The following is a 12,241-nucleotide window of genomic DNA, read 5'->3' on the forward strand; positions in this document are numbered from 1 at the left end:
CGCTTGGTCCGGCCCGGAACTAGTGCTGACTGGGTACATGTGAGTGGCGGCATGGCGGCTCACCGTTCTGGGCCGCTGAAGCAGCAGAATAAAGCTCATAAGGGCGGGCGCCATCGGGGTCGGGGATCCGCGCAGCGGGACGGCAAGGGTGAGAAGATAGGGTTGGAGGAAGAAGGGCTGTTTAGTCTATATTAACTGCTTTGCTTTATGTCCAGACTGAGCTCCTACGTGCGGCCTGGACCCCGCGCCGAGGCCCTAAGGTTGGCGGAGAGGGTCCTCTTTTTTGACCCTCTGGTACCTTGTACAAGATCACTTACTGATCTTTTTTTTTTTTTTTTAAGATTTTATTTATTTATTTGACAGAGAGAGATCACAAGTAGAGACGCAGGCAGAGAGAGAGAGAGAGGGAAGCAGGCCCCCTGCTGAGCAGAGAGCCCGATGCGGGAGTCGATCCCAGGACCCCGAGATCATGACCTGAGCCGAAGGCAGCGGCTCAACCCACTGAGCCATCTATGCTCTGGTTTCTCTTAAGATCGCGTAAATCTTTCACTTACTGATCTTATTCTAGGTCGTCTAGCGCTGAAAACCCTAAGCAAGAAGGTGAGGAAAGAGCTCAGCAAAGTAGACCAGAGGCATCGCGCGAGCCAACTCCGAAAGCAGAAGAAGGAGGCGGTGAGAGGAGCAGGGATTGGGGAGTGGTGTGGCTTCACAAGCGTTCTAGGCGGATAATGCCTCGAACTAAAAAATATGACCCTTGGAGGGGGCGCGGGGGATATCACGTGTCAGGCGTGCAGATCTGTGCACACGCTAAGGCATTCTTTGCCTTGGTCCGAGTTCCGGCCCACTCTCCAGGCAAACGTGCTTTTTTACAAGGAAAATGCGGTGGCTGGGAGTGGGGAGTCTGGGGTGAGGAAGGGGCATCCATACTGTGGGAAAGGCAATACATCGATTGGTTCTATTAGGTTCTGGCAGAGAAGAGACAGCTGGGCTGCAAGGATGGTCCTCCTCATCAGGTACTGGTGGTGCCCCTGCATGACAGGATTTCCCTGCCAGAGGCCTTTCGGTTGCTTCAGAATAAGGACACCGGAACAGTACACTTGAATGAATGGGGAAGCACCCATAGCTTTATGCTTTTATGCCCCCGCTTGAAACATCGGTGGTTTTTCACATCTGCAAGGCCAGGTTAGAGCATACACCTGTATCTTCTCTTGTTTTGAGTAGTGGTAATATTCTTAATAGTATAATGTGTTGGTGTCAAACAGTGATTCCCACCAACTTTGTTTTATGTGTCTAGGAGATCTGCACACTGTTTTAGACATGGCCAAAGTCGCGGATACCATCCTTTTCCTCCTTGATCCACTAGAAGGCTGGGACAGCACTGGGGATTACTGCCTTTCCTGCCTCTTTGCTCAGGGCCTTCCCACGTATGGTAAGTGAGGTGGTAGTATTAGAGGCAAAGGAGGGAAGTGAATTGGCATTTCTTATGCACCTATAATTTGCCAGGCATTATGTCCGATATAATAGTATAGCTGGTGGGTTGTATTTGCCTGATGGTGGGCTGTACATGTATGGCCTAAATTTGGTCCATCCCTTAGAAATTATCTATCAAGTTCCCTTTTTGTTTCTGGACTGCCTTTTGTTTCACTATAAAAACTTTTTTTTTTTTTTTTAAAGATTTTATTTTATTTATTTGAGAGAGAGAGACAGTGAGAGAGAGAATGAGCGAGGAGAAGGTCAGAGAGCGAAGCAGACTCCCCATGGAGCTGGGAGTCTGATGTGGGACTCGATCCCGGGATCCAGGATCACGCCCTGAGCCGGAGGCAGTCGTCCAACCAACTGCGCCACCCAGGCGTCCCCTCACTATAAAAACTTTTTAGGGTAGTTGAGTGTTGGGTTTTTCAGTGATCTCTGGGCTCACAACTGAACTGTTTGTGAATTAGTGGGGGGTGATTTACATGTAGTAAAACAACAGGTAACAAAGCCCTTTCTCTCTTGTTCACAGCACTAGCTGTCCAGGGTGTTTCTGGCCTCCCACCAAGGAAACAAATAGATGGCAGAAGGAAGCTAACTAAAACAGTAGAGAAGCGTTTTCCTGATGACAAACTTCTCCTGTTAGACACTCAACAGGAGGCAGATATGCTGCTCCGGCAGTTGGCTAACCAAAAGCAACGGCATCTTGCCTTTCGAGATAGACGGGCATACCTGTTTGCTCATGCTGCTGACTTTTTGCCGAGTGAAGAAAATAACTTGGTGGGCACTTTGAAAATCTCAGGCTATGTTCGTGGGCAGGCTCTGAATGTAAATAGCTTGTTGCATATCATTGGACAGGGTGATTTCCAGATGAAACAGATAGATGCCCCTATGGACCCTTTCCCTTTAAATCCTAGAGTGATCAAATCCCAAAAGGACCCAAGCATGGCAATGGAGGTAAGACTGATGTTCTTAAAGATTTTATATTGTAGATTCATGTGTAACCTGGTGTAGGACGTGAACTAATGTCAGAGAACTATACTGATCTCTGGAGGTGACTGCTAGTATGAAATAAGGCAGTTGTCAACTATGAACATGTTAACATATCACGTATTTATCCAGCACTTATAGGTGCCTTGCACAGCATTTGGCTTTGAGTTTATACAAGACATACAAGATATGGTCTTTCTCCTTGGACCGCTTAATTGGATAGAAAAGAAAGGCAAACAACTGTGAAATAAGGATTGAAAAAGTGTGGTTAAGCTATAGACCTGCTGTGGAAGTTGAGAAAGTAGACTAGCAAGCTTCATAGAAGAAATCAGACTTGAGCCAGATGTTGAGAGGGATGAATGGGATTTGTGAGTTGAACAGAGATGAAACAGTATCGAAGAATATAGAAACAACATGAACCTAGGCACAGTGACAGATCAGAGGGTTTCTTTGAACTCTGAAGAATCAGCTTGAAGGGGGTAAGGCATGTAATAAATAGATAGGAGTGAGACCAAATTGTGAAAGGCCTCAAAAGCAAGGAGAATAGACCTAAAATGCTAGGAAATTGAATGTTTGAAACATTGGACAAATTTTGGCTTTCTCTTTCAGTCTGTTTCATTTTTTTACTTGAGAACTATGTTATTTTTGGATCTTTCTGGTTACTATGTTAGATTTGGTAGGTTTTTGGGTAATGTCTGATTGGAGTCAACTATTTTCATTTTTAGATTTGCACTCCAGATGCGGTAGCTGATATGGAGGAAGACCTTAAGGTCCTAATGAAGGCAGACCCTGATAAACAAGAGTCTTTGCAAACAGAGGTTATCCCAGATCCAATGGAGGGAGAGCAGACCTGGCCCACAGAGGAGGAACTGAGTGAGGCAAATGGTTGGTATTGGCAAACTTGTTTGTAATTCATCTTGCTTGGAATTGCGGATTTTCTCTAGCTGCTCACAGTTAGGGTAGAGTGGGATAAGGATTTATTTGGAGGTCCGTTTTTCTCTTTTTAGCTCTAAAGGCTGTATGTTTGCACCAAGCAAACATTGGACACAGCATTGCTCTGTTTTTCAAAATTACATGTATTACTATTTTTCTTTTCTTTCTTTTTTTTTTTTTTAAGATTTTATTCATGTATTTGACACAGAGAGAGAGACAGTGAGAGAGGGAACACAGTCAGGGGGAGGGGGGGAGGGAGAAGCAGGCTTCCTGCCAAGCAGAGCCCGATAGGGGGCTCAATCCCAGGACCCCAGGACCATGGCCTGAGCTGAAGGCAGATGCTTAACGACTGAGCCACCCAGGCAACCCTTGTATTATTGTTTCTTAGCAAACAGATAAACAACTTTAATTTGTTGCAGTTATTTAGCTGTGTAGTATTGCTAGTTCTCTCTTTCTTTTTTACTTTTTTTTTTTTTTTTTAAGTATTGCTAGTTCTGAGTCAGCCAAATTAAATTTGGAAGTAGTCTATTTTATTCATAGAGTCTGTTGGAATTTCTGGTGTTGGTAGCAATATCTAGTATCTTGCTTGGGTGAAAATACCCTAGTAGCAGAAAGGAGGCATATAATTTAGCTTAACTTATTTGGGCTTTTACAGACTTCTTGAAGAAAAGTCCCAGGTTGGTAAAGAAAGTTCCCAAAGGGACATCCAGTTACCAAGCTGAATGGATTTTGGATGAGGATGGTAGTGGTGGGGAAGATGAATCTGATGATATGGAACATGAGGATTTTATTGAAGAGGAATCTCAGGTAAAGAAATGGACCCTCAGGCCACTCACTTCTGTGTAGAGTCCCATATGCAAGGCAAAGTGCAGTCCTGACCTTGGGAGGTATGTGTGTGTGATTAGTTCCTAGGAATGACTTGTAACTGCCAGAAATGAGAATTTATTTTTTAATTTCTGTTAGAATTGATGTTGGTTTGGACTGGGTGTCTAGTAAAAATTATTTTACTTCTTTCTTTCTTTCTTTCTTTCTTTTAGATTTTTACATATTTGGGGTGCCTGGATGGCTCACTGAGTTAAGCCTCTGCCTTCGGCTCAGGTCATGATCTCAAGGTCCTGGGATTGAGCCCCTGAATTGGGCTCTCTGCTCAGCAGGGAGCCTGCTTCCCCCTCCACCTGCTTCTCTGCCTACTTGAGATCTCTCTCTGTCAAATAAATAACTTAAATCTTTTTTTAAAAAAGAAAAGATTTTATATAATTATTAGAGCATGAGTGGGGTGAGGGGCAGAGGGAGAAACAGACTGTACACTGAGCAGGGAGCCCAATGAGGAGCTCCGTGTGGGGCCTCCAGGATCACAACCTGAGCTGAAGGCAGACATTTAACTGACTGAGCCACCCAGGTGCCCCAAAATTATTTTATTTCTAGTTCAGTGCCTGAAATGTAGAGACAGGTATGAAACTGTAATTTTTATTCTACAGGATGAGGGCAGTGAAAAGGAAGAGGAGGAGGAATATGAAACTATGACTGTGGGAGAGTCTGTGCGTGATGATCTATATGATGAGAATGTGAATGATGAGGCTGAGGAAAAAATGTTGGAGAAATATAAACAAGAAAGACTGCAAGAGATGTTTCCAGATGAAGTAGATACTCCCCGTGATGTGGCTGCAAGAATTCGGTTAGTCAAGAAGTCTAAAATCAGTATGTTTTTATTTGAAATTTATGTGGCTCAGAAAACTATGTCATTGTGATGCAAAAGGAAAAAAACACATTGTCCCTGCTCCTGAAGGGTGAGAGTAAGATGCACATACAAGAAACAGTAATATATAATCAAGTTCTAGACTGTGTAGTACAGACTAACATGTTACAGTACCTTAATGAAAGAGAAATACTAAGGTGAATCAGCAAATGCTTCTCTTTAGGAGCTAAGACTAAAAGTATAAAATATCTGCAGATGTGGGGGAGTTTGGGCAGGCATAAAAGCGTTGATCATTGTCTGTTCTGGAGGTGAGTGACTAAACCCAAAGAGTTTAGAGTGGGTGTTAGGAACGTAAGACTTTTTTTTTTTTTTTTAAGATTTTATTTATTTATTTGAGAGAGAGAGACAGTGAGAGAGAGCATGAGCAAGGAGAAGGTCAGAGAGCGAAGCAGACTCCCCATGGAGCTGGGAGCCTGATGTGGGACTCGATCCCGGGACTCTAGGATCACGCCCTGAGCCGAAGGCAGTCGTCCAACCAACTGAGCCACCCAGGCGTCCCTGGAACGTAAGACTTTTATCAAGGATCTTGTTTGCCAGATGAAAGAGCTGCTCCTGCTCCCTAAAGGAGCCACTGAAATGACTTTGTCAGTGAGGAACTGGGGCTTGGTTCTGATATATTTGTTAGAAGCTATTTTTTTGTTTTGTTCTCTTTAAAGATTTTTTTTTTTAAATTTTTTAAAAGATTTTATTTATTTATTTGACAGATAGAGATCCCAAGTAGGCAAAGAGAGAGAGAGGAGGAAGCAGGCTTCCTACTAAGCAGAGAGCCCAATGCGGAGCTGGATCCCAGGACCCTGGGATCAGGACCTGAGCCCAAGGCAGAGACTTCAACCCACCGAGCCACCCAGGCGCCCCTCTTTTAAGATTTTATTTATTTGAGAGATCATATGGATAGGAAGGCCAGAAGGAAAGAAGGAATCCCAGTCAACTCCATGCTAAACATACAGCCTGACATGGGGCTCAGTGCCAGGACCCTGTGATTCTGACCCAAACCAAAACCAAGAGTTGGACCCTTAACTGACTGTGCCACCCAGGCACCCTTGTTAAGTTTTTTGTTTTTTTTTTTTTAAGATTTTATTTATTTATTTGACAGAGAGATCACAGTAGGCAGAGGCAGGCAGAGAGAGGGGAAGGGAAGCAGGCCCCCTGCTGAGCAGAGAGCCCAGTGCGGGACTCAATCCCAGGACCCTGAGATCATGACCTGAGCCGAAGGCAGCGGCTTAACCCACTGAGCCACCCAGGCGCCCAAGAAGCTGTTTTGAATTGTGATTTTAGGGGCAACTGGGTGGCTCAGTGGTTGAGTCTGCCTTTGGCTCAGATCATGATCTCAGGGTCCTGGGATTGAGCCCTGCATTGGGTTGCCTGCCCAGCAGGAAGCCTGCTTCTCCCTCTCCCACTCCCCCTGCTTGTGTTCCCTCTCTGCTGTGTCTCTCTGTGTCAAATAAATAAAATCTTTTTTAATGAAATGTGGTTTTAGGTTATTAGGTTATCTTGAGAGACAGTGGTAAAGGTTTTTTGTGTTTTTTTTTTTTTAAAGATTTCTATTTCTTTGACAGAGAGCACAAGTAGGCAGAGAGACAGGCAGAGAGAGGAGAAAGCAGGCTTCCTGCTGAGCAGAGAGCCCAGTGCAGGGCTTGTTCCCAGGACCCTGGGGTCATGACCTGAGCTGAAGGCAGAGGCTTAACCCACTGAGTCACCCAGGTGCCCAAGGTTTTTTGTGTTGTTGTTGTTATTTTTTTTTATTTTATTTATTTATATATATATATATATATATATATATATTTTTTTTTTTTTAAAGATTTTATTTATTTATTTGACAGAGAGAGAGATCACAAGTAGGCACAGAGGCAGGCAGAGAGAGGGGAAGGGCAGCAGGCTCCCCACCGAGCAGAGAGCCCGATGTGGGGCTCGATCCCAGGACCCTGGGATCATGACCTGGGCTGAAGGCAGAGGCTTTAACCCACTGAGCCACCCAGGCGCCCCAATGTTGTTGTTGTTTTTAAACTAGAACCTTAGCTATTTTAGAAGTGACTTGAGTGAAAAAGTAAGTAGTACCGTATAAATTTGACTATTCTTTAAAATCTCCTATATCTAGATTTCAGAAATACAGAGGCCTCAAGAGCTTCCGGACATCTCCATGGGATCCTAAGGAAAACCTTCCTCAAGATTATGCTCGGATCTTTCAGTTTCAGAACTTCTCTAATACTAGGAAACGCATTTTTAAAGAAATTGAGGAAAAAGAGGTTGAAGGAGCTGAGGTATCTGCCTTCCTTTGCCCATTCCTATAATGTGCTTTTATTTGCTGGGGTGCCCCATCCTTTATTCCTCTTGGCGTGAGTACCTTAGATTTGTGCTGCCCGTAGTTGAATTAAAGGAGCCACTGAGTCACTGGTAAGATTAACATTGAGAACAAAGAGGTTTCAGATGGTAACTGTGAAAAAGTTTAATCTGGATAGTTGAGGCATCTGTGAAAGGCAATTTTGAAGGGTGAGGATAGACTTTAAGAATAGATTAAATGGGGACGCCTGGGTGGCTCAGTTGGTTGAGCAGCTGCCTTTGGCTCGGGTCATGATCCCAGCCTCCTGGGATCGAGTCCCACATCGGGCTCCTTGCTCAGCGGGGACCCTGCTTCTCCCTCTGCCTCTCCCTGCCATTCTGTCTGCCTGTGCTCGCTCTCTCTGTAAAATAAATAAATAAAATCTTTAAAAAAAAAAAAAAAAAAAGAATAGATTAAATGGGGGCACCTTGGTGGCTCAGTGGATTAAAGCCTCTGCCTTCGGCTCAGGTCATGGTCCCAGGGTCCTGGGATTGAGCCCCGCATAAGGTTCCCTGCTCAGCGGGGAGCCTGTTTCCTCCTCTCTCTCTCTCTCTCTCTGCCTGCCTCTCTGCCTACTTGTAATCTGTCTGTCAAACAAACAAATAAATAAATAAATAATTTTTTAAAAAAAGTAGACTAGATGGCTTTTAACATATTTGGAGAAATGCTTCATCATTATTGAGACTTTAAGGGTAACTGCATGATTATTTTCTGCTTTCTTCTGGCAGGTTGGCTGGTATGTCACACTTCATGTCTCTAAAGTCCCTGTCTCAGTGTATGAGTACTTTAAGCGAGGAGCACCCTTGATTGCATTTTCTTTACTACCTCATGAACAGAAGGTGAGTTAGTGTCTTGTGGGAAATGGGGAGTTATGAAACTTTCCAACCAGCTTTGTATTGTATGACAGTCTAAAATTTTATGTGACTGACATTTTGCTCATTGGGATGTGAAAAATCTGCTTTAGGATTAGAAATCAAGAGAATATGATAGAGAAGTCAATGATGGTGTTACCCAACATGTCTGAACCTGTCTGAAGCATCTCAGTGATGCAGTCTCTGTGTTCTGAGACTTCTCTAAGTATGCTCATCAGATCAGATTTTAACCAAGGGTTGGCAGCTTGGTTGGCTGGGGGTGATGCCATTGCGTAGATCTCTTTTATCTTGGTGGCCAGTAGCCATGTGTGTTGGCGTGGATGTGAGCGCTTTTGGCCCTTGGTCAGTCTGAGAGTTGAGGGAAGGGTCTTGAATGAGTGTGGTTTTAAGGCATGTGGTGAGTGAGTGACTTGATCTGATTTTGTGGCAGATGTTGAGCTTTTGTAGTTGGACACCGGAAGATTAGCTCAAATGGAAGGATATGAGAAAGGCTCTAAAAACCAGCTTGTATTTGACTTGAATACCAGTTGCTGGTAAATACAAAAGGTGAACAACGTTTTGTCAGCTATACTTTTCCATAGATAAGTATTAAAGGGAATCTGAACCTGCTAGTTTGGTTCACCTTCTTTCAATTAAGGCTGCTCTATTTTATTTATTTATTTGTTTATTTATTTATTAAGTGATCTGAGGCAAGGATGACAAATAGGGTTTTATCTATTTATTTGACAGAGAGAAATCACAAGTAGATGGAGAGGCAGGCAGAGAGAGAGAGAGGGAAGCAGGCTCCCCGATGAGCAGAGAGCCCGATACGGGACTCGATCCCAGGACCCTGAGATCATGACCCGAGCCGAAGGCAGCGGCTTAACCCACTGAGCCACCCAGGCGCCCCAAGGCTGCTCTATTTTAAAGATTTTACTTACTTATTTGAGAGAGAGAGAGAGAGTGAGAGAGAGCATGAGAGAGGAGAAGGTTAGAGGGAGAAGCAGACTCCCCATGGAGTTGGGATCCCGATTCGGGACTAGATCCCAGGATTCCGGGATCATGACCTGAGCCGAAGGCAGTTGCTTAACCACCTGAGCCACCCAGCCGCTCAAGGCTTCTCTATTTTAGATATGAAGGTCTGATTTTCTTATGCGGTTCCCAGATGTCAGTACTGAATATGGTGGTGAGCCGGCACTCTGGCCACACTGAACCTGTGAAAGCCAAAGAGGAGCTGATCTTCCACTGTGGGTTCAGGCGCTTCCGAGCCTCACCTTTATTCTCTCAGCACACTGCAGGTAAGGCAGTGGGGAAGCTTCTGGGTTCTTGTCCATCTTAATGTCTTCTGGGGGACTACGATTTGTAGTGGGGGCACGCAGAATGCAGTTTCAAACTCTAGGTTTCTGGGTTAGGGATGTTTTCAGTACTCTGGTCTAGGAGCCAATGATGTTTTAATTCACAATGTCTGAACCTGTCTGAAGCATCCCAGTGATGCAACCTCTGTGTGGTGCTGAGGCTTCTCTGCCATGAGTATTGGTTGCAAAGTGGTTTTAAATGGGAGTCAGTGGCTCTATCACTCTTTCTATGTCAAAGTGTAGAACCCTTGGCATCTGATGGTCTGTGGCAGTGTGGGTGAAGGCTGAGGGTGGCCCACAGTTGGGTATGTGGCTGGCATCTGAGATATTGAGACTAGATGTTGAAGAATGGTGACTAGGGGCACTTTTAGAGTAAAATGTTTATACTCCTACGCATTAGGAGTGGGAATATACTTTGCACTAACTTGCGGGCTTCTAAACATCACCTACACACATTCAACTCTCAGCAATGGCTGGAGGAAGATGATGAAGGCAATATTAATGGGTGCTCTGGATAATTTTTGTTTTTCCTAGCCATGCTAACTAAATGAGGGATAGACCTCTCTTTCCCTTAAAATATTTTATTTCCCTATAACTTCAGTACTAAGAAGGGGGGGAAGGTTTCAGTGAAGGTAAACGCAGAAACTTAGGTAGGTCTCAGCATCAGAGATTAGCACAGTATGGCCCTTAGGCCAAATCTGCCCCACCTCTTGTTTTTGTTAAATAAAATTTTGTTGGAACATAGTTGTGGGTTTTGGGGGGGGTTACCCTTCTTTTTCTTTTTTTTTCTTTTTTAAGTATTGTCTGTGGCTATTTTTTCTGTAGTGGCACTGTTGAACAGTAGTTGGAACAGAAACTGTATGGCCATAAGCCTGAAATATTTACTATTATCTGGCCCTTTATGGAAAATATTAGCCAATCCTGGCCCAAAACTAAGAGCTGTTGATTTAGTGGAGATATTTTCTATAAAGCATTGTTTCTCAAATGAGGTAGGGGTGATAAATATCAATCACCTGGAGAACTTTTTCAAACCCCGAATACAGTCCAAGCTCCAAGATTCCGCATCCAGTTGAAAAATCACTCTGAACAACTGAATTGTATCTTTCAGTTGTATTGAGGTAGGAAAATACTGTGAGAACTAGCCGGGTAAAGAAACATAAGTTGCCTTAGGTTTAAGAGTTGCAGTGATACAGCTTTTCACAGGTTTCTGGATTACCTATAGTTTCTCAAAATATTTTGGTTTTTTCTTTTTTAACCCCTTTTATGGTAGCGGATAAACATAAATTTCAGAGATTCCTGACTGCTGATGTGGCCTTGGTGGTGACAGTGTATGGCCCAATCACGTTTCCTCCTGCATCTGTGCTGCTTTTCAAACAGAATAGCAACGGTAAGTTAAGTTCACTGAGGTGAACAGGCCTGTAGGTCCTTTGTAGGTTTAAAACTATTTTCTATATTTAGATTTAAGAGCCATTCGGTATGAAGAAAGTAATGATAGTTTTTGAAATATCCCAATCTCACCCTCACAGTGGTCTGAGGCAAGGATGACAAATAGGGTTTTATCTTGCTAACAAAGCATAGCTAATTGGTAGATGCTGCTCAGACTGTTATATTTAGGGTAGGTTCTGGGGTTCCCTAGTGTAAGATTTCTCTAAGAGTTTGTTCAGGTCTTTAAATGGACTGGAGCAATAAATGAAGGCTTTGGCTTGTAGACTCCTGCTGTCTGCTTTTGCTCATTAGGAATGCACAGCCTCATTGCCACAGGCTATCTATTGTCAGTGGATCCAGACAGAATGGTCATCAAGAGAGTTGTTTTGAGCGGTCATCCTTTCAAAATTTTTACTAAGATGGCAGTAGTGCGTTACATGTTCTTCAACAGAGGTAGGTGTGAAGGATGGAATCAGATTGCCTTTGTGGAGTGAGGGTTGAGTTTACATTTTGTGGTTATATGTTTCATCTTGGTCTTCTGTGTGTTTCATTCTAAGAGGATGTGTTATGGTTTAAACCAGTGGAACTGAGAACAAAGTGGGGCCGCAGGGGACACATCAAGGAACCTTTGGGTAAGAAACTGTGGGATTTGGTGCCTTGCCCAGGTTTTCCCAGTGCTACTAAATGACTGTTGGGTTAGAAGACTACCGCTTTAAAATTTTCTATTTTAATGTGACCAACTTGGCTGTTTCCTTTCTAGGTACTCATGGCCACATGAAGTGCAGTTTTGATGGGAAGTTAAAATCTCAGGACACAGTACTGATGAACCTCTATAAACGAGTTTTCCCCAAGTGGACTTATGATCCATATGTACCAGAACCAGTACCGTGGATGAAAAAGGAGATTTCTTTAGCAGTGCCTGAAATGGACATGGAGTAATGGATTCATTGGGTTTCTGTCTCATTGTTACTAGTGAACACTCCAGGAATGGGAACCTACAGGCTGTAATTAGGCAAAGTTTGTGTTTTCTACTTTAGCCTAGAGGTCTACTGCCTTTTTGCAAAAGGTTTTTCTTGGCCTTGACAAGGTATCTCAGTAAACTATGGATATTTTACCCTTGCTACTTAGTTTAAAAAAAAAAGAA

At 43.6% G+C, this 12,241-nt stretch overlaps 1 protein-coding gene and 2 non-coding genes across 4 annotated transcripts; all 3 read left to right on the plus strand.

Moving 5' to 3' along the window:
* Window positions 1-9: 9 nt before the first annotated feature.
* On the plus strand, window positions 10-12,211 carry TSR1 (TSR1 ribosome maturation factor). Of its 2 annotated transcripts, XM_044248151.1 has the most exons (15): window positions 10-148; window positions 569-672; window positions 963-1,182; window positions 1,295-1,429; window positions 2,003-2,427; window positions 3,186-3,345; window positions 4,049-4,200; window positions 4,872-5,068; window positions 7,245-7,407; window positions 8,195-8,305; window positions 9,483-9,615; window positions 10,943-11,059; window positions 11,410-11,550; window positions 11,655-11,729; window positions 11,858-12,211. In XM_044248151.1, the coding sequence occupies exons 1-15, from the start codon at window positions 52-54 to the stop codon at window positions 12,034-12,036; spliced, it is 2,409 nt and encodes an 802-aa protein (XP_044104086.1). In that variant the 5' UTR covers window positions 10-51; the 3' UTR covers window positions 12,037-12,211. The 2 variants fall into 2 exon arrangements, with proteins under 2 accessions (XP_044104086.1, XP_044104087.1); XM_044248152.1 differs by lacking the exons at window positions 10-148; window positions 963-1,182 and having other exon boundaries at window positions 596-672.
* Window positions 8,454-8,545, plus strand: LOC122908145. Its single transcript, XR_006384924.1, has one exon. It is a non-coding gene; the product is annotated as a small nucleolar RNA SNORD91 family (small nucleolar RNA).
* LOC122908144 lies at window positions 9,750-9,844 on the plus strand. The gene has a single exon (XR_006384923.1). It is a non-coding gene; the product is annotated as a small nucleolar RNA SNORD91 family (small nucleolar RNA).
* Window positions 12,212-12,241: the final 30 nt, after the last annotated feature.

The sequence above is a fragment of the Neovison vison genome, chromosome 5 (assembly GCF_020171115.1).
Source record: "Neovison vison isolate M4711 chromosome 5, ASM_NN_V1, whole genome shotgun sequence".
Lineage (NCBI taxonomy): Eukaryota > Metazoa > Chordata > Mammalia > Carnivora > Mustelidae > Neogale > Neogale vison.